Source organism: Pristis pectinata, chromosome 3 (assembly GCF_009764475.1).
Source record: "Pristis pectinata isolate sPriPec2 chromosome 3, sPriPec2.1.pri, whole genome shotgun sequence".
NCBI lineage: Eukaryota > Metazoa > Chordata > Chondrichthyes > Rhinopristiformes > Pristidae > Pristis > Pristis pectinata.
This window is the reverse complement of record NC_067407.1, coordinates 4,153,349-4,175,895: the sequence shown is the minus strand read 5'-3', so window position 1 is coordinate 4,175,895 and position 22,547 is coordinate 4,153,349. Positions and strand designations below refer to the sequence as shown.

At 47.8% G+C, this 22,547-nt stretch overlaps 1 protein-coding gene across 3 annotated transcripts in view; it reads left to right on the top strand.

Annotated features, from left to right (window-relative positions):
* The window catches only part of samd13 (sterile alpha motif domain containing 13), a 75,763-nt gene that overhangs the window by 42,944 nt on the left and 10,272 nt on the right, over nucleotides 1–22,547 (top strand). For all 3 annotated transcript variants that reach the window (XM_052010674.1, XM_052010675.1, XM_052010673.1), the window contains 2 exons: nucleotides 10,470–10,564; nucleotides 13,875–13,956. In XM_052010674.1, coding sequence (XP_051866634.1) covers nucleotides 10,470–10,564; nucleotides 13,875–13,956 — 177 coding nt within the window. The remainder of the gene's footprint in view (nucleotides 1–10,469; nucleotides 10,565–13,874; nucleotides 13,957–22,547) is intronic.

The window sequence follows — 22,547 nt, the reverse complement described above, 5'->3', positions numbered from 1 at the left end:
TTTTCCTGTTTTCAGGCCAAGTTCTCGCTCTCAAGTCACACCTTCCAAAGCAGATCCCTAGTTTGTTTGTGTTTGTCGGCGGCGCTGTTCCAAGTTCATTCCCGTAGTATTTCACACACCACTGGGAACTTGCCCCAAAACTTCCAATCAGTTAATCCCACATTGCCCAGGGATGTCCCAAGGATGAGGCAGGTACCATGTAAGTTCAGGGGTGTTCTTTTTTATTCACCTTGACCACTTAAGAAATGGGAACGGGGGTAAACTATTTGATCCCTCGAACTTCCTCACCCATTCAGTTTCATTTTTTTCCCTCTTCCCCAGAACCCTCGACGTGGGTTTAAGGTGAGAGGGGAGAGATTTAATTAGAAGCTAACCACCAAGTTGGATTGGCGGTAAGAAAAGCGAATGCTATATTGGCATTCATTTCGAGAGGTATAACATATAAAAGTAAGGTGTTGATGAGGCTCTGTGGGGCACTGGTGAGACCTCATTTGGAATACTGTGTGCAGCTTTGGGCCCCTTACCTTAGGAAGGATGTGCTGATGTTGGAGAGGGTTCAGAGGAGATTTACGAGGATGATTCCCGGAATGAAAGGGCTTACATACGATGAGCGTTTGTCGGCTCTTGTGCTGTACTCACTGGAGTACAGAAGAATGAGAGGGGACCTCATAGAAACATTTTGAATGTTGAAAGGACTGGACAGAGTAGATGTGGCTAAACTGTTTGGCTTGGTGGGTGAGTCCAGGACAAGAGGGCACAGTCTTAGAATTAGAGGGTACCCGTTTAGAACAGAAATGAGAAGAAATTCCTTTAGCCAGAGGGTCGTGGATTTATGAAATTTGTTGCCACATAGAGCTGTGGAGGCCCGATCATTGAGGGTGTTTAAGGAGGAGATTGATAGGTATCTAATTAGTCAAGGTATCAAGGGATATGGGGAAAAAGCCGGAAATTGGGGCTAGATGGGAATAGTTTAGCTCATGGTGAGGTAGCGGAGCAGAGTCGATGGGCCCAATGGCCTACTTCTTCTCCCTTGTCTTGTGATCTTGTGAAGCTGAGGGGCAACTTTCTCAGCTAGAGAGTGGTCTGTATATGAACGAAGTGGTTGAGGCAGGCACATTAACAACATTTGAAGGGTACTTGGATGGGAAAGGTTTCAAGGGATATGGGCCAAATGCAGGCAAATGGAACTAGCTGACTGGGCATGGATCTGTTGGTCCAAGGGGCCTGTTTCCGAGCTGTATGACTCTATGACTTCCTTACAGACTAACAGTCTTGCCTTGAACGTATTCAGTGACTCAGACCTTGCATCCCTCTGGGGGCAGAGAATTCCAAAAGTTCCTACTGGTCTGAGAGGACAAATTCTTCCTCATCTCCGTCTTAAACAGGTGACCACTAATTCTGAAACCATGGCCCCCTAAGTTCTTGATTTTCCCCTCGAGGGGCAAAATCTCACAGCATCTCACATCCGAAATAACTGTAGAGAGTGCCGGAAATACTCAGAAGGTCAGGCAGCGTCTCTGGAAGAAGAAACAGAGTTAAAGTTTAAGGTTAAATATCTTCCATAGTTCTGATTGACGTGCGATGTGACCTCCTGTGTTTTTGGCCACAGAGACGACCTGGCCTGTTATGGATCTTTCCAATATTCCCATTTTAATTTCGGTTAATGAATGTGTTTGGGATTGGGAATGGAAGTCCACGTTGAGCAGGGACCAAACTGTCAGCTGAAGTTAGACCAGACCATGTTAATTCGCTATAGGCTAACTTGAAATCGATTTGGGCATTAGAGCATAGAGCATAGAACAGAACATTACAGCACAGGAACAGGCCCTTCAGCCCACCATGTCTGTGCCAGCCCTTAAGCCAAATTAAACTAATCCTATCTGCCTGCACGTGATCCATGTCCATCCATTCCCTGTATGTTCATGTGCCTGTCTAAATGCCTCTAAACACCACTATACTGTCTGCATCCACTACCACCCCTGGCAGCACATCCCAGCACTCTCTGCGTTTAAAAGAAAACTTACCCTGCACACCTCCTTTAAACTATCCACTTCTTGCCATAAAGCTATGCCCTGCTGTGTTTGACATTTACACCCTGGGAGAAAGACTGTTCACCCTATCTGTGCCTCTCATAATTATATAAACCTCTATCAGGTCTTCCCTCAGTCTCCGCTGCTCCAGAGAAAACAACCCAAGTTTGTTCAACCTCTCCTCATAGGTAATGCTCTCTAATCCAGGCAGCATCCTGGTGAACCTCTTCTGTGCCCTCTCCAAAGCCTCCACACCCTTCCTGCAATGGGGCGACCAGAGCTGCACACATTCCTCTAAATGCGGCCCAACTAGAGTTTTCTCAGCTGCAACGCGACTTGGCATTTTTAGCAGAGAAACCTCAGTGCACATTGGCACAGCTGGTGGAGGCACTGCCTCATTGCGCCAAAGACCCAGGTTCAATCCTGACTGGAACTGTGCATTGTACTCCAGGTGTGGCCTCCCTAACACCCTGTACAGCTGTACCAAAACCTCCCTGTTCTAAACGCCAACCCCTTTGCGGGAAACATGTTCTCCACAAAAACTCTGTCAAGACAAGTTATAGGGAAAGGTTGAATAGGTTAGGACTTAATTCCCTGGAGCGCAGGATAATGAGGGGAGATCTTATAGAGGCATACAAAATTATGAGGGGTATAGATAGGGTGAGTGCATGCAGGCTTTTTTGCCTCAGGTTGGGTGAGACTAGAACTCGAGGACAGGTTGAGGGAAAAGGTGAAATATTTAAGGGGAATCTGAGGGGGAACTTCTTCACTCAGAGGGTGGTGCAATTGTGGAACGAGCTGCCAGCGGAAGTGGTGGATGTGGGTTCAGTTGTAACATTAAAGAGAGGTTTGGATAGGTACATGGATGGGAGGGGTTAGGAGCAATATGGTCTGGGTGCAGGTAGATGGGACTGGGCAGAAGATCAGGTTGGCATGGACTAGATGGGCTGAAGGGCCTGTTTCTGTGCTATAGTACTCTGTGACTAAGATCTCTTTTGTGTGTTTCAGAAGTTAGAAGAGAGACAGGAGAGGTGGTCTCACGGTGTATCAGCTGGCTTTGAACGTGGGGCTTGAATTAATTTTCTTCCAGTTTGGTTTTGATCAGGATACTTTTTTCTGGTGTTAATTAGTGTTCAGCAAAAACAGTTATTTCTAGTTGCTGGAAAAACTTCAGCGAAGTGGCATATCAACTTTGGATCTTTGTGAAAGGTGTATTAACATTAACCGCTGTCACTCCTGGTTTAGCCACTGACTAGTAGAACCATACAGCACAAAACAGGCCCTACGGCCCACCATAGTACATCCCACAAACCAGTGGGAATGTCTGAAAGTCACGTTGTCTCATTCTTTCAGTCAAATTATTTATTCTTAATTCATATTCAGGATTGAGCATCGATGCCTGACAGCAAATGTCGTGTATCCCAAATGTTACCAAGACTGGAGGGCCTAAGTTACAGGGAGAAGTTGGCCAGACTAGGTCTTTATTCCTTGGAATGTAGGAGAATAAGGGGCCACCTTATAGAAGCGTTTAAGAACATAGATAAGGTGGACAGTCTTTTCCCCAGGGTAGGCGAGCCCAGATCTCAGGGGCACAGGTTTGGGGTGAGAAGGGAAAGATTTAAAAGGGGACTTGAGGGGCAACTCCTTCACGCAGGGGGTACATAGAACATTTAGCAGTACAGCACAGGACAGGCCCTTCTGCCCACAGTGAGTATACGGAACGAGCTGCCAGAGGAAGTGGGTGAGGCAGGTACAGCAGGATCATTTAAGAAGCACTTGGATAGGTACATGGAGGGGCAGGGCTTGGAGGGATATGGGTCAAATGCAGGAAATTGGGACTAGCTGGATGGACACAGTGGTCAGCATGGACTGGTTGGGCCGAAGGGCCTGTATCCGTGTTGTATTGCTCTATGACATAACATAGGAGGCCATTTGACCCATCGAGTCTGCGCTGGCTCAGAGTGCAGTTCCATTCCCCCTCCCCCACTTATTTCCCTGCAATCTCTCCTCTCTCACACCCAGTAAACGCTCTCTCTCCTATTCCCCCACCACCCACCTGCACAAACGGGGCAATTTACAGCAGCCAATTTAACCCACCGACCACCCGGTCACAGGGAGAGCATGCAGACCCCACACAGACAGCGCCAGAGGTCGGGATCGAACTTGGGTCTCTGGAGCTGCGAGGGAGCAGCTCTACCTGCTGTGTCACCCTTGAGAAGAGGGTTGTGTCTGCCCTCTTCAGCTACTCCAGTCGTTCTGGTGAAGCTGCTCCCAACAGTACTGTCCGGGAGGGGGTCAGAGTTCCTCGATTCCAAACCCGCTAGTGAACGGAGATGTATCCCCAAGTCAGGCTGGTGTGTGGCTTGGAGGGGAACCTGCGGGTGGTGGTGTCCCCTTGCACCTGGTGCCCTTAGTGGTGAAAAGCGCGGGTTTGCAAGCTTCTGGTAGAAGTGAAAGTGCAAGTTCAGTGCGGTCGATGTTTAATTGCCAGCACAGATTTTATTGGCTGCTTTTTTTCTTTGAAAAATTGTTCCCCAAGTAAGCCTTCTGGTTTTTTAATTCAGTTAAAGCAGTAGAATTGGAAGCCTCACTAAATGGAAGTGCTCGATACGGCCAACGTGCCTGGAGTGGAAGCTGCCGGCATTTAATTTCCTTCAGAGAGCGAGGGAGGGAGTGTGTGTGCACACAAGTTCTGCTAACCACCACCCCTCGTGGCTCCGATTGGCTGAGAATTCTGCTCCTGCCCACAGGACACTGTGCTCACGTCACGCCTGTGTGCTAAGGTCTCTGCTTTGAAACGAGATAATAGACCCCGCAGAGGGGTACTCCAAACCCACTGAGGAGAATTAATGAAGCAAACCTTGCATTGCTAATAAACCAGACGATTCTCCTCGCTTCTGTATTCTGTCCTCTGTGCCAGGACTGGTCGGGGGAAATGAATTTTAAAAATGGCACAGTGTAAGAAATGTGAGTGATCTCTAACTGCAAAGTTCAGGATTAGAACAGAGAACAGTACAGCACAGGGACAGGCCCTTCGGCCCACAATGTCTGTGCTGAACACGATGCCACAAAACTATAAGATGCAGGAGCAGAATTAGGCCATTCAGCCCATTGAGTCTGTTCCACCATTCAATCATGGCCGATTTTATTTTACTCTTTCTCTCTCTCTCAACCTCATTCTCCCTGTAACCCTAGATACCAAATTAAATTAAATCCCATCTGCCTGCACGTGATCCACATCCCTCCATTCCCTGCACATTCATGTGTCTGTCTAAAAGCCTCTTAAGCACAACTATCGTATCTGTTTCCTCCACCAACCCCCCCCGGCAGCCCGTTGCAGACACCCACCACTCTGTGTGTAAGCAAAAAACCTGCCCCACACATCTCCTTTAAACTTCTTCCCCTCTCACCTAAAATGCATGTCCTCTAGTGTTTGACGTTTCTCCTCTGGGGGAGGAGAAAGATTCTGACTGTAAGCCCTATAAGTTCTATCTCTCGTTGATGTTTTCTTTTATCACCATGTCTGAACAGGCCGATCTCAGAGATTTACAGTACAGGGGACCATTTGGACCACTGGAGCGATTCGGCTGTTCCCATACCCCAGGTTACGCTTCTTCAAGGACTTGTTCCTCTTGAGGGGTTCTGGAAACATTGCCCTTTTCAGACCATGAGCTCCATGCCCACACACTCTCCGGGTGTAGAAAGTATTTTGTCAACCCCCTGTTAATCCTCCTACCTGTTATCTTAAGTCAGTGCCTTTTCGTTACTGAGCTCTCTGCCAAAGGAAACAGTTCCTTCCTGTTCACCCTATCTAGGCCTCTCGTAATGTTGTGTACTAACATTAATGTTGTGCACCTCAATTAACTCTCTTCTCAATTTTCTTTGTTCTGAAGAATCCTCTTGTATTGCATCTCTTTCACCTGGACTCGGTCCCAGTCTGACAGGGCGATCATCTTGTCTCTATAGCTGTGTGAAATTGGTTATGAAGCTCTCAGTCTGGCCCCTGTGAGCTGAATCTCTGTGCTCAAAACTGTCCATAAATTAGCTTAGAACAGAGAACAGTACAGCGCAGGAACAGGCCCTTCGGCCCACCATGTCTGTGCTGAACACGATGCCAAATTAAATTAAATCTCTTCTGCCTGCACATGGTCCATATCCCTCCTCTCCTTGCATACTCACATGCCCAACAGACTCTTAAACACCTCTATCGTATCTGCTTCCACCACCACCACCCCGGCAGCCCGTTCCAGGCACCCACCACTCTGTGTGTAAACAAAAAACCTGCCCCACGCATCTCCTTTAAACTTTCCCCCTCTCACCTTAAATGCATGTCCTCTAGTGTTTGACATTTCTACCCTGGGGAAAAGATTCGGACTGTCTACCCTATCTATGCCTCTCATAATTTTATAAACTTCTATCAGGTCTCCCCTCAGCCTCCGTCGCTCCAGAGAAAACAACTCAAGTTTGTCCAACCTCTCCTTATAGCTCATACCCTCTAATCCAGGCAGCATCCTGGGGAACCTCTTCTGCACCCTCTCCAAAGCCTCCGCACCCTTCCTGTAATGGGGTGACCAGAACTGCACACAATACTCCAAGGACAGCCTAACCAAAGTTGTATACAGCTGCAACGTGACTTCCTGACTCTTGTACTTAGTGCACTGACCAATAAAGGCAAGCGTGCCGTACACCTTCTTTATACCCTATCTACCTGCGTGGCCACTTTCAGTGAGCTAGGGACTTGGACTTTGTACATCACTGCTGTTAAGGATCCCATTAACTCCACCCCAGGTTGACACTCAAGGATACAAGAAGATAGGAGCGGAAGTAGGCCACTCAACCCCTCAAGCCTCTCCCAGTATTCAATGTAATCATGGCTGATCTATGCTGGCCTCAACTTCTCCTCTGTACCAGATTGTCCAAGGCATCAATCCCCTGGTCCTTCAAAAAAAAAAGTCAGCTACCTCCACTGTAAATACCTCCAGTGAGCTCGACTCCACAAACCTCTAGGGCAGAGAATTCCAGAGATTCACCAGCCTGACTTAATCCTCTCCCAAATCCTAAAAAAAAACTTCCTCCCCAACAGCACTGTGAGAGCACCTCGACCACAGGGACAACACCTGTTCGAGAACATGGACTTACCACCATCTACTCCAAGGCAACTTGGGATGGGCATTTAATTCAACACACACACACAATGCTGGAGGAACTCAGCAGGTCAGGCAGCATCTATGGAGGGAAATGAACGGTCGACGTTTCAGGCTGAGACCCTTCATCAGGACTGAAAGGAAGAGGGCAGAAGCCAGAATAAGGTGGGGGGAGGGGGAGAGCATGAGCTGGTGGGTGATAGGTGAGGGGGGGATTGTAGGTGGGTGGGGGAGGGGGGTGAAAGGGAGTGAGGTGAGAAGCTGAGAGGTGATGGGTAGAAGAGGCCAAGGGCTGAAGAAGAAGGAATCCAGTAGGAGGGGGCAGTGGACCATGGAGGAACGGGAAGGAGACAAGAGCCTCCTCTGCTGCCACGTCGAGGCCAGATGCAGGTTGGAGGAACAACACCTCATGTTCCGCCCTGGGAGTCTCCAACCTGACGGCCTCAACATCGATTTCTCTATCCCCTCCCCCCCACCGTTGTCTTCCCTCATTCCTGTGCCCCCCTCACCTTTTTCCCCTCCCCTGCCCTCATGACCTGCCCATCTATTCCCCACCTCCTTCCCTTTATTCCATGGTCCACTGCCCTCTCCCACCAGATTCCTACTCCTCCGGCCCTTTGCCTCTCCTACCTAGCACCTCTCAGCTTCTTGCATCTCCCCCTCCCCCACCCACCTACCTACCTTCCCCCCCTCACCTGGACTCACCTGTCCCCTACCTGCGTGTGCTCCTCCCCCTCCCCCCACCTTCTGTGTCTCCATGGACATTTAATTACCAGTGATGTCCAGATCCCAGAGAACATTTCTTTAGGGAAAATTCCTGGTATATAAATGGGATGGTGGGAGAGGGAGTAGTGTCCTTGAGAAGGAGATGGGATGAGGTCAGGAGGGATTGGTGTGATGGGTGGAATCTTCATTGGACACCTGGCCCCTGCTGTGTTTGATCTTGCTGTGCATCAAGTCAGCTATCAAGTGCATTCCCCGGCCAAGTCGAAGATTCATAGGGTTATACAGCATGGAAGCAGGCCCTTCGGCCCAACTTGTTCCTGCAGAGCAAGATGGCTTTCACGCCAGCCCCACTTGCCCGCGTTTGGCTCACATCCCTCTAAACCTTTCCTATCCATGTACCTGTACAAGTGCCTTTTGAATGTCGTAATTGTACCCGCCTCTACCACTTCCTCTGGCAGCTCGTTCCACGTACCCACCACCCTCTGCGTGAAAACGTTGCCTCCCAGCTATCTTTAAATCTTCTCTCTCTCACCTCAAGTCTAGATTTAGACTCCCCTACCCTGGGAAAAAGACTGTGGCCGTTCAGCTTATCTGTGCCTCTCATGATTTTATACTCCTCCATATGGTCACCCCTCAGCCTCCTCCGCTCCAGGAAAAACCGATCCAACCTCTCCTTGTAACTCAAGCTCCCCAGTCCCGGTCTGGTATTTGAAGTGTGCAGGTTCTGTCTCCTTCAGTGATCTGTCTCACAGTTCCTTGTATCATCAGTTCAACTGGCTGTTACTATCAACAGTGTGACGAGTGTCTGTGTCACTGAGAATAGGAGCCACTTGGTCTCTTGTTGATTGAGTGGGGAACCTTGGTCCTGATAAGAGGGAGGATGTCTACTAGAACAGTTTGGGTATCTGTCCTTCCACAGATTCTAACCATCCTGTGGTCTTAGTTCTGGGATTGATCATATCTCATTCAGATAAGATATCTTTATTAGTCACATATACATCGAAACACACAGTGAAATGCATCTTTTGTGTAGAGTGTTCTGGGGGCAGCCCGCAAGTGTCGCCATGCTTCCGGTGCCAACATAGCATGCCCACAACTTCCTAACCCATACGCCTTTGAAATGTGGGAGGAAACCGGAGCACCCGGAGGAAACCCACGCAGACACACGGGGAGAACGTACAAACTCCTTACAGACAGTGGCCGGAATTGAACCCGGGTCGCTGGCGCTGTAGTAGCGTTATGTTAACCACTACACAAGCAGAGGGGTGCTTGGGTGTAATGTCCATCCAAAGTGTTGAGCCCTGTAGAGCAGTACTCTTCCAAACCATGTGGGCTTGTAGTTGCCCTGGGAGTCCCAGCAGCTCTCCCAGAAGAGTTTGGGTTCCACTCTGGAGCTCTTCGAGGGAAGGAAGTCAGTTGTGTACTGCCGGAGAAATAACAGATCCCAAGCAGATCTGGCTCCAGAATCATTGGTGGCGGGGGAACAGGACGTGGGAGCGCCGGATGAAGAGAACACTTTGCAGGAAAGGATGGGATGGGGTGGGCCAATGTGGATTTAGTAAAGGAAGAGTATGCTTCACTCAATTGCTTTAGGTCTTTGAGGGGGTGACTTGGAGAGTGGAGGTGACCTCGGGGTGTGGTGGGTTTCCAGAGGACTTTCAATGAGGGAAGCTGGTGAGAAGCTCCCAGTGGGGAAGCTGCTCCTGTGACCAGTGTGTTGTTCTGAATAACCAACGTACAAGGCAAGTGTACAAGAGAAACCAGACTACTGGAAGGTCAGATTGGGGACTCCCATGTTGATGGCCACATTTGAATGCACAGTCTGCGTCACAGCAGTGCCGAAATCCCCGGGCTTCGTTTTGTCCCCATCCCTGATCTGTTTCCTCTGTTTCCTTTCTCATCCTCTCTATTTAATAAGAACCTAAGAAACAGAAGCAGGAGTATGTATCCGGCCCCAGCTGCCTGTTCCTGCCATCAGTCAGACCACGGCCAATCTCCTACCTCTTCACCACTTCCCTGCACCCCACCCCATCCTGATTTCCTTATCTCCTCCTCTCTCTCCCTTCTCTCTTGCTCTGGGGTTTTCATTCTTTTCTTCTAATTCTATATTTCTCTGCTTCTCATTTTCCCTTTTCTTCTGTCTCTCTGTCTGTCTCGCCCCCCCATTTGACTCTGCCCCTCAGGGAAGGAACCCTGCCCTCCTCACCCAGTCTGGCTGAGGTGACTGTGATGTGACTCTAGACTCTCAAATATAATTGGCTCTCCCAGTTAATTCATTTTTGCTCTTTTCATGTTATACCTTCATTCAAGAGGAGAGGAGATCACCCAAGAGGGAGAGAGGGATGGAATGATGCTTTGCTGGGGTGAGATGGGAGGGGGGGTTCTGGAGCAGTGCTGAAGATTCCTCAAACCTGGGCTAGGTCACTTGGTGGGAGAGTGTAGCGGGCACAGATTGGTGGGGAAGATGCAAACTGTGGGTGAGGAGACAGGCAGGAAAGCTTTGAACGATCTCGGGATTCTTCTGGGTTTTTTTTTAAAAAGGTGTTCAAACCTTTTAAATCTCTCCCAGATTTGGAGCAAGATGCCTCTGAGATGGAATCGGTGGGGCACTCTTCGATGGACAACTTCCCCAAGGTCCCTGACTCCACACACTCTTCTGAATCGGTAAGGGCGATGTCGCGGTGGTGAATTTTGCAGAGGTGATCTGTTTTCGGTCTCAAGGGGAAAAGAGTTCCACTGTGATGGCTGGCTGACGCAAATCCAAGCAGTTGATTAAATCCAGTGGCGGTGACCATGAAGCTACTGGATAGCCCATCTGGTCCACTGTCCTTGAGGGAAGGGACCCTGCCATCCACCTAGTCTGACCTTTATGTGACACCGGACTCTTAAATGTAGTTGTCTCTTAACTTCTGCAGTTGGGAGCATTTAGGGATGGGCAATAAACATGTAAATAGAGGTGTACAGAATCATGAGGGGTATAGATTGGAATTGGTTTATTATTGTCACTTGTACCGAGGTACAGTGAAAAACTTGTCTTGCATACCGATCGTACAGGTCAATTCATTACACAGTGCAGTTACATTGAGTCAGTACAGAGTGCATTGATGTAGTACAGGTAAAAACAATAACAGTACAGAGTAAAGTGTCACAGCTACAGAGAAAGTGCAGTGCAATAAGGTGCAAGGTCACAACAAGGTAGATTGTGAGGTCATCGTCCATTTCACTGTATAAAGGAACCGTTCAATAGTGTTATCACCGTGGGGTAGAAGCTGTCCTTGAGCCTGGTGGTACGTGCCCTCAGGCTCCTGTATCTTCTACCTGATGGAAGAGGAGAGAAGAGAGAATGACCCGGGTGGGTGGGGTCTTTGATTATGTTGGCTGCTTTGCCAAGGCAGTGAGAAGTGTAGCCAGAGTCCATGGAGGGGAGGCTAGTTTCCGTGACGAGCTGGGCTGTGTCCACAACCCTCTGCAGTTTCTTGTGGTCCTAGACAGAGCAGTTGCCATACTAAGTTGTGATGCATCCGGGTAGGAAGCTTTCTGTGGTGCATCGGTAAAAGTTGGTGAGTGTCAAAGAGTCTGTTTGGTTGGTGATGTCAAATACTAGAGGGCAAAAGGTTTTAAGTGAGAGAGGGAAAGTTTAAAGGAGACATGTAGGGCAAGGTTTTTTATACAGCGAGTGGTGGGTGCCTGGAAAGAGCTGCTGGGCAGTGGTGGAGGCAGATACAATACCAGTATGTAAGAGACGTTGGACAGGCACGTGAACAGGCAGGGAATGGAGGGATACGGACCACATGCATGCAGACGGGATTAGTTTAATTTGGCATCACGGTCGGCACGGCTGAAGAGCCTGTTCCTGTGCTGCACTGTGCTATGGTCTAACGTTTCGGGTCTGGGGCCCTTCCATCAGAACCACCTGCTGCAGAGCCTATTTCTTTGGCCAGAAGTTGCCTCCAATACTGAAGACCATTTCCCCTGTCTCCAGAACTTTCAATCAAAAAGTCAATGGTTCTGAAGAGGTCCTAATTGAGTACTTTGCGTCAGCATTTATCTAGGAGAGGGATGTGGAGGACAGGGAGATCAGTGTGGAGTGTGCTAATATGCTAGGACATTTTGAGATAAAGAAAGATGTAGTGTTGGGTCTCTTAAAGAACATTAAGGTGGATAAGTCCCCAGGGCCTGATGGGATATACCCCAGGTTACTGAGAGAGAAGATTGACCAAGATCTTCATGTCGTATCTACCCATAGGCAAGGTCCCACAGAGGACTGGCAGATAGCTAATGTTGTTCCATTATTCAGGAAGGGAAACGGATAATCCTGTTAACTATAGACCAGTGAGTCTCACATCAGTGGTAGGGAAGTTACTGGAGAGGATACTTATGGATAGGATTTATGAGCATTTGGAAAACCATGGCCTAATTAGGGACAGTCAGCATGGCTTTGTGCAGGGCAAGTCGTGCGTTATGAATTTGATTTGAGGTTTTTGAGGAGTTGATGAAGTTGATTGATGAAGGTAGATCTGTGGATGTTGTCTGCATGGACTTTAGTAAGGCATTTGACAAGGTCCCTCATGGGAGACTCATCCAGAAGATTAAGATGCAGGGGATCCACGGTGAATTGGCTGTTTGGATTCAGAATTGACTTGACCATAGAAAATAGAGGGTCGTGGTCGATGGGACTTATTCTAGCTGGAGGTCTGTGACTAGTGGTGTTCCGCAGGGATCCGTATTGGGACCTCTGCTGTTTGTGATGTATATAAGTGACCTGGATGAAAATGTACCTGGGTGGGTTAGAAAGTTCGCAGACTTTTGCAAAGATCGGTGACATTATGGATAGTGTAGAAGTTGTCAAATGATACAGTGGAATATAGATCAGTTGCAGATATGGGCAGAGAAACGGCAGATAGAGTTTAATCTGGCCAAATGTGAGGTGTTGGATATTGGGAGATCAAATGTAAAGGGACAGTACACTGTTAGTGGCAAAACCTTTAACTGTGTTGATGTACAGAGGGATCTTGGGGTCCAAGTCCATGGCTCCCTGAAAGTGGCCACACAGGTTGATTGGGCAGTAAAGAAAGCGTATGGAATGCTTGCCTTTATTAGTCGAAGCATTGAATTCAAGAGTTAAGAAGTTATGTTGCAGCTGTATAAAACTCTGGTTAGGCCGCATCTGGAGTACTGCATTCAGTTCTGGTCACCCCATTACAGGAAGGATGTGGAGGCTTTGGAGAGGGTGCAGAAGAGAGTTATGAGGATGCTGCCTGGATTAGAGGGCATGTGCGAAGAGGAGAGGTTGGACAAACTTGGGTTGTTTCCTCTGGAGCGACAGAGCTGAGAGGAGACCTGATGGAGGTTTATTAGATTATGAGAGGCATAGATAGGGTATCTTTTTCCCAGGGTTGAAATGTCTAAGACTGGAGGGCATGCATTTAAGGTGAGAGGGGGAAAGTTCAAAGGAGATGTGCGGGGCAAGTTTTTTTACACAGAGAGCGGTGGGTGCCTGGAACGTGCTGCCAGGGGTGGTGGTGGAGGCACGTATTACAGAGGAGTTTAAGAGGCTCTTAGATAGGCACATGGATGTGCAGAGAATGGAGGGACACAGACATTGTGCAGGCAGAAGCGATCAGTTTAGTTAGGCATTTAATTACTAGTATAATTAGTTCAGCACAACATTATGGGCCGAAGGGCCTGTTCCTGTGTTGTACTGTTCTATGTTAATAGTTCTAGCCCAGAAACATGAACTGTTTCTCTCCCCACAGGTGCTGCCTGACCTGCTGAGTGTTTCCAACAGTTCCTGTTTATAGTGTATAGAAGTGCTGTTTCTGTATGACAATCCTGTATTCTCTTCATCAGCTGTTGTACTCTGTGGTAACTTTCTCCCTTTTGCCAGCTCTTTCTCGACAGCAATCAGTTCTTAATTGTTTGGTTTCTAAACCAGTGGCCACATCTAATTTTCCCCTTGCCTTTTGTGTTCCAGTCAGAACTCTTGAATTGTGACGCGTATAAGAAGTCTCGTGGTTTGAACGGACATGCTCAAGATGTGCCGGGAGATTCTGCAGGTAAGGCTTCTCTCTCTGGGCAAAGGGCGGCTGTTGAACAGTGGCACATCGGGTAGAGCCGGAGCCTCACAGCTCCAGAGACCCGGGTTCGATCCCGACCTCTGGCGCTGTCTGTGTGGAGTTTGCACGTTCTCCCTGTGACCGCGTGGGTTTCCCCCGGGCGCTCCGGTTTTCTCCCACATCCCAACGACGTGCGGGTCAGTGGGTTAATTGGCTGCTCTAAATTGCCCCTAGTGTGTGGGTGAGGGGTAGAATCTGGGGGGAGTTGTTGGGAATGTGGGGAGAATAAAATGGGATTAGGGGAGGATTATTGTAAATGGCTGGTTGATGGTTGGCATGGACCCGATGGGCAGAAGGCCCTGTTTCTATGCTCTATGACTCCAAAACTCTTGTAGCCCGGAGCCCTGACCCCAGAAAATCATGCCTTACCAAAACTGTCATAGAGCTGTGTCGTGCTGTCAAACGGATCTCCTTTCGCGAGGGCAGGGCGATGAAGCTCTGCAGAGTGCTGCAGGAGTTCAGTAGGAGGTGGATGTGAAAATGGTGGCAGAAGCTACCTGTTCCTTGAGCCAGTCCTTTGTTCAATAAGGTCATGGCTGATGGCTGATCTATTGCCTTTACTTGACTCCCTCATGTCACAAACCAGCAACAAAAGAAACACACTGAGCATGATTCAGTGTTAAAAACTATTTTATTAATCACTACTTATGATAATACGTAAAATAAAAGTTAAAAAAAAATGTTAGTATGTTAGAATTCAAGAATGTTAAACCTCGAACGTTAACCCCAAAACTAAACTCTTCGTGTGTGTGTGTGACAAAGTCCAAAACTCCCAGTTCCGGAATGGTTCTTAAAGTTCAGTTCCGCAAGCCATAAGGTGAAACATGAGCAAGGGCTTCTTCAACAACCACCGTTGTCTGAAGATAAGATGTAGATGTAGAAAAACATAGAGAGAGTACATACGAAATCCAAATGTTCCATGATGGAACCCAAACGACACTCCAGTGTTTACTTGGTAGTGACTTCCTCACCCCGAAAAGCATCTGAACCGTGGTCGTCCACACACAAATACCTGTTTCCTTCTACAGGTCAGCAACAAAGTGAACTCCACCGGATTACTTCCAACTTCCATACATGGATTTCAGTGGCAAACACAGTTATTGTTTCTCATCCATCGATAGAGAAAACAAGCAGGCTGGTGTCTCTCTCCCTTCTCTCTCTCTCTCCTTCTTCTTCTGCCTTCTACAACGTCATTACGTCCTTTATTTTCTATTGACGTAAGCACGCCCCACACACACATACACACACTCTCTATCTTAAAGGGACTTTCACTGAGTCCGTAACACTCAGTATTCGCCTAAGATATTCTCTGATCACTCTTATCTTCTGGGGTAGTGAATGTCAGGGGTTCTTAATCTTCTGAGGAAAGGGATTTCTCCTCATCTCATCCTGTGTTCCCTCTCCCACCGTTCTAGACACTCCTTCCTGAGGCGAAAGCTTCCTGTTACCTCCCCTATGACTTTCCCATTGGGAATCTTGGGTCTCACAAAACCACGTCATATTCTTCTAAAACCCAATAATTTGGGCCCAAACTTCTCCTTCCTTGGACTGTCTTTCGTCCCCGGATTCAGGCTGGTGAACCTTTGCTTCACCACTTCCTTAGCTACAGACTTGAGCTCTGCTTGGGTAGAAGGCAGCCAAATATGGCAAGGTCTTGTTGAGCCCAGTCAAGAATCCTGCCTTCCAGATCCAAGCAGCCCAACACTACAAGCAAGGACACCTCGGATGTGCTGTTTGTCTGCTTGAGGACCAAACCCCAAACGTTGTTCAAGATGTCTTTGTTTATTATTGTCACTTGTACCGAGGTACAGTGAAAAACTTGTCTTACATATTGTTCATACAGATCAATTCATTACACGGTGCATTGAGGTAGTACAGAGTAAGAACAATAACAGAATACAGAGGAAAGTGTCACAGCTACAGAGAAGTGCATTGCAGATACACAATAAGATGCAAGGTTACAACAAGGTAGATTGTGAAGTCAAGAGTCCATCTCATCGTGTAAGGGAACCGTTCAATAGTCTTATCACAGTGGGATAGAAGCTTGAGCCTGGTTGGATGTGCCCTCAGGCTCCTGTATCTTCTGCCTGATGGGAGAGGGGAGAAGGGAGAATGACCCGGGTGGGTGGGGTCTTTGATTATGCTGGCTGCTTCACCAAGACAGCGAGAGGTATAGACAGAGTCCATGGAAGGGAGGCTGGTTTCTGTGATGTGCTGGGCTGTGTCCACAATTCTCTGCAGTTTTTTGCGGTCTTGGGCAGAGCAGTTGCCATACCAAGCCGTGATGCATCCAGATAGGATGCTTTCTGTGGTGCATCGATAAAAGTTGGTGAGTGTCAAAGGGGACATGCCAAATTTCTTTAGCCTCCTGAGGAAGTAGAGGCGCTGGTGAGCTTTCTTGGCCATGGTGTCTACATGGTTGGACCAGGATAGGCTGTTGGTGATGTTCACTCTTAGGAACTTGAAGCTCTCAACCCTCTCAACCTCAGCACCATTGATGAAGGCAGGTGCATGTACACTGCCCCCTTTCCTGAAGTCAATGACCAGCTGTTTTGTTTTGCTGACATTGAGGGAAAGGTTGTTGTCATGACACCATGCCTCTAAGCTCTCTATCTCCTTGCTGTACTCCAACACGTCGTTATTTGAGATATGGCCTACAACAGTGGTATCATCTGCAAACTTGTAATAACTTTACAAATCATCTGCAAACTTTACAAATAAGTTGTAAAGAAATGGAAAACCAAGATTTCCTTGCGATACATCTGCAATAATTAAATAGTTAGTCAGTTGCTGGTAACCTTAACTGTTTTAAACTATTGATGTGATGAAGTTTTTTTAAATCAGCAGATTACTGTTTCAAGGCTGAATGTTGGCATCGGGGAGTTTTTATGTTTCCTTTTCCTGGGCTAAGGGGAGAGCTTTTTGGTTGCAGTAGGAGGCTCCATTGAAAAGCTTGTTTGAAAGAGAGTGCTTGTTCTAATTTGTACCAAGTGTGTAATCAATCAGTGTGATTATAGTGTCACTCATAATTGACTGAAGCTGTAATTTCTTCTGAAGCAATTAAAGATTTGGTACGCTTTCTTCTTTCTACTACCTGGATGTACTTGTGTATGGAATGATCTGTCTGGATGGCACGCACACAAAAATTTTTCACTGTGCCTCAGTACATGTGACAATAATAAACCAATACCTGGGGCTGTATGTGAATCTTCACACAGTGTCCAAGTGTGGGAGTGGAACTAACAATAACAGGTCCTGAAGGAAGCAGTGGCGTATCGGTTCCTGGTTATTCATTATCTGAACTGAAGGTTTGAATCCCACCACAGCAGATGGAATTTAAATTCAAGGAATTAAGTAAATCTGGAATAAAGAACTAATGTCAGCAGTTATGAAACCACAGTGACTAGAGTCATTAAAATCTCATCTGGTTTAATAAAGTCCCTTACTCAGCTGTTTGGATCGAAAGAGCTGTGTAACTATATGACAGTGTTCCGTCCACAGTGACGTGCTCTGAAATGATTCAAAACATCAAAATTCTTGTGTACAGTTTGAGCAACGCCAGGTTTACAGGCTTATAAATGGGCAGCCGCACTTCACCTTCTCGAGGGCGATTGACGATGAACGACAAATGCTGGCGCACGGCCGTATGCAGATCCCGTAAAGGCGCTGAGAGAGTACAATTGCTTGTCATTCCAGAGAAGGCTGCCTTGTTTGCTCAGCTAGCGCTGCTCGAATGAATTTGAGCCCTGGTTATATAACCACCAGGACTGCCCAGATATTGCTGAATCGGGTGACCATTAGAGTCATACAGCACGGAAGCAGGCCCTTCGGCCCAACTTGTCTATGCTGACCAAGCAAATCTAAGCTAGTCCCGTTCGCCTGCATTTGGCCCATATCCGTCTAAACCTTTCCTATCCACGGACCTGTCCAATTGTCTTTTAAAGCCTGTGTGCATTCACCCTATCTATGTCCCATGATTTTATACACCTTTATAAGGTCACCAAGGAATAGCCTGTCCAACCTCTCCCTATAACTCAGACCCTCAAGTCCCGGCAACATTCTCGTAAATCTTCCTTGCACTCTTTCCAACTTAATGTCCTCCCTACAACAGGGAAACCAAATCTGGACACAGTACTCCAGAATTACTTAGTGAATTCTTGTGATTTTTATTTTGGTGCCTTTTAGTGATGTTTTTAATCAGTGATCAGCAAAAATAGGAATATTAAATAAAAGCATAAATGAATCAACGTTGTCTTGTAAAGGGAAATTAAATTAAAATTGGCAGTAATAACAATAGGTGCACATCCAAAGTCATGTTCACTTTAAATTTACCAGCAGGTCACCATCACCTCACTGACCAGTGCACCAAATTGACTTTGTCAGGGGTGTTCACAAGCTGTGTTGAAAGCCACATGAAGCATATAAAAGAAGTTATGAATCTTTTATTTTTGCAACAGTTTTTCAATCAGTGGGGGAGAAGCAGCGATTTTTCTACCTCAGCTTTCAGGATATTTACTTTTTGTTTCAATAATAAAACCGAACAGCATTCAAGCCCTACTCATACCCCAGGTTTGTGGGGATAGACATGACCTCTCTTAGTAATGTCTCATGGACCCATTGGGCCGATTGGTGTCTGTGTGTGTAGGCACCTTATCATTGTGATATGCAACAGAAAGGCATGAAGGAGTGATGTCCAGTCTAATATCTGTAGTTCTGTGGCAGTCTGTGTTCAGCCCCTTCTAACGATCGTGTCTTTGATCAGGTGCACTGGATGGGCTGGGTTTGTCCTGGATTGGATTGGATTGGCTGACTTTGTCCTGGTTTGTCTTGGATTGGCTGGCTTTGTCTTGGATTGGATTGGCTGGCTTTGTCTTGGATTGGCTAGGATTGGATTGGCTGGCTTTGTCTTGGATTGGCTAGGATTGGATTGGCTGGCTTTGTCCTGGATTGTCTTGGATTGGATTGGCTGGCTTTGTCCTGGATTGTCTTGGATTGGCTGGCTTTGTCTTGGATTGGATTGGCTGGCTTTGTCTTGGATTGGCTAGGATTGGCTATGTTTGTTTACCTTTGATTAGCGAAAACTGAGGAGGGAACTGATAGCCAAATTGTGAGGGGAAGAGATGAGGCAGATGGTGAGAGATGTTTCCCTTTAGCAGAGGTGTTTAGGGAATCTCTCCCTAGATGTCTAGGGATAGAGGTTTAGGGAAAGAAGTAAGAGATTTACTGAGGACTTGAGGAAGTATGTTTCCCCCAGAGTGTGGTTGGAATCTGGAATGCACTGCCCGAGAAGGTGGTGGAGGCAGAGACTCTCACATCATTTAACTATTTGGACAAGCACGTGAACTGCAGAGAGAGAGAGAGGAGGCTTCAGACCAAGTGCTGGTAAATAGGATGTGTAGATGGGCACTCGGTGGTCAGCACAGCCAAGGTGGGCCGAAGGGCCTATTTGTGTGCTGTGACCATGAGGTGAGTTGACGAGAAGGTGAATGAGGTCCCATTCAGGCAGCCAGAGGACGAGGAGGGTGGCAAATCGAGGAGGCTGAGGCAGGAGAGCTCCTCCCAGAGGGTGAGGCTTCTGACTTGGATCTCAGCTGCCTCAGGGCAGCTGATCGGAGGACTCGGGCAGGGATCACTGGGTAAGGTGGCTGATACCATAAAAAAAGTCATAGTGACAAAACCCTGGGAAGGGGAGGGTGGAGGTGGGGTTCTGGTCAGGACGACGGAGGGGGCGATCCTTGGTTTTATAAGGAGGGAAGTGAGGGCATTTGAAGGAGCAGGAGAGACTCTCACACACGGTGCATGGGGGGAGAGGAATGTGGACAAACACTGGCTGGTGAGAGACACACCTGTGCACGTGGGCGAGAGGGAGAAGCGCACGTGTGGATGGGGGGGGGGAGAGAGAGAAGCGCATGCAAGCACGTGGCAGGAGGACCTATCCCCTCCCCTCCCTCCACCTCTACCCACTCCCCCCTCTGCCTCTACCTACCCCCCTCCACCTCAAACAACCAATCCACCCCCCCCCCCCCCCCCAACACACGGAGAGACGTGCACATTGAGAAAGACTGAGACGTGGGTGAGAGTCTCCCTCCCTCCCTCTCTCCCTCTCTCCCTCACACTGGGAAAGAGACACATTTGGAAGGAGCGACACATGGGGTGAAGAAACTGAGATGTACACACATTGGGGGAGAAAAAGTGGCGTGGGCACACGCGCGCGCAAAGAGAAACACAGACGGACACGTGGAAAGAAAGAATTCCTTGTGCATCTGGCCCTGTGTCTCGTTCCCTCCCTCTTTGTCAGCCTCGCTTCACTACCTCTGCCTCTCTCAGCTTGCCCTGCTGCCTATTCCTTGCGTAGTTCCATGCATCTGGATGAATGTTGTGTGTTTTAATTATCATTTTGTAATGCATTTAGTATGTCAGTATGGTTGTTGGAATTTTTAATTGCATAATTATGTGCTCTAATTTAGAGGCTTAATTTGCTTCAGAGGTTCTGGATGCTTTAAATTAGCTATTTCTTTAATCATTTAATGTTCTCCATGTTCTTTGCTGCTGTTGCTAATTTCGGGTTAAAAGGTGCCCGTGTCGTTGACGGTTTGAGGACTCATTAATGCGTGAGAGCCACGAGGAGGTTTATGATCACTGACACTGGTGTTGGGTCATTATATTGGAAACACAGCACACATCACGTCCTGTGATGCTGTTCCATCGCTACCTCTGGTGACCGCGCGAAGCTGCTTGGTATTTCTTTTTGATTGTTAGCTTGTCCACAAGCTCTGCTGTGATCCCGTAGGGAGAAGCTGCAAAATGCAGGTTATTGCTGATCCCAGGGTTGCCAGGACTCGAGGGCCTGAGTTACAGGGAGAGGTTGGGCAGGCTAGGTCTTTATTCCTTGGAGCGTAGGAGAGTGAGGGGTTTATTTATTGTCCATAACCAAGTTGCCCCTGAGCTGGCAAACAAAAGGCCACCACGTTGGTGGGTAACTGGTAAACAGGTTAAAATTCAACCACGTTGGTGAGTCTGAAGTTGCATTCGGCACAGCACAGTGAATCAGCAGGTAGAGCCGCTACCTCACAGCTCCAGAGACCCAGGTTCGATCCTGACCTCCGGTGCTGTCTGTGTGGAGTTTGCACGTTCTCCCTGTGACTGTGTGGGTTTCCCCTGTGTGCTCCGGTTCCTTCCCACATCCCAGAGATGTGCGGGTTCAGTAGGTTAATCAGCTGCTGTAAATTGCCCCCAGTGTGTAGGTGAGGGGTAGAATCTGGGGGAGTTGATGGGAATTTTTGGAGAATAAAATAAATGTGTGTAGATCTTTACAGCACAGGAACAGGCCCTTCAGCCCATGATGTCTGTGCCAACTGTGATGCTAATTTAAGCTGCCAACTGCCCATAGCCTGCACATATCCCTCCTTTACCTGCCTGTTAAGAACATAGAACAGTACAGCACAATACAGGCCCTTCGGCCCACAATGTTGTGCCGACCTTTAAACCTCGCCTAAGACTATCTAACCCCTTCCTCCCACATATCCCTCTATTTTAAATCCCTCCATGTGCTTATCTAGTAATCTCTTGAATTTGACCAATGTACCTGCCTCCACCACCACCCCAAGCAGCGCATTCCATGCCCCAACCACTCTCTAGGTAAAAAACCTTCCTCTGATATCTCCCTTGAATCTCCCACCCATTACTTTAAAGCCATGCCCTCTTGTATTGAGCATTGGCGCCCTGGGAAAGAGGCGCTGGCTGTCCACTCTATCTATTCCTCTTAATATTTTGTACACCTCTATCATGTCTCCTCTCATCCTCCTTCTCTCCAAAGAGTAAAGCCCGAGCTCCCTTAGTCTCTCCTCATAATGCATACTCTCTAAACCAGGCAGCATCCTGGTAAATCTCCTCTGCACCCTTTCCAACGCCTCCACATCCTTCCTATAATGAGGTGACCAGAACTGGACACAGTACTCTAAGTGTGGCCTAACCAGAGTTCTATAGAGCCTGTCTGTTCATGCGCCTGTGTAAATTACTCTTAAACGTAGCAGTTGTATATGAGTTCCAGGTACCCTGTGAGTGTGTAAAAAAATAAATAAAAACCTGCCTCATAAATCTTTTTCAAACTTTCCCCCTCTCAACTTGAGTCTATGCCCTCTATTTGACATTTCCACCCTGGGAGACAGATTCTGACTATCTATATCTCTCATAACTTTATAAACTTCTATCAGGTCTCCCCTCAACCCCCGCCTCTCCAGAGAAAATAACCCAAGTTTGTCCACCCTCTGCTTCTAGTTCTTACCCTCTAATTCAGGCAGCATCCTGGTGAACATCTTCTGCACCCTCTCCAAAGCCCCCACACCCTTCCTGTAACGGGGCGACCAGAACTGCACACAGTACTCCAAGTGCAGCCTGACTAAAGTTTTATACAGCTGCAATGTGACTTCCTGACACTTATACTCAATGCCCCCAATCAGTGAAGGCAAGCATGCCATACACCTTCCTTACCACCCTATCTACTTCTGTTGCTGCTACCAGGGAGTTATGGA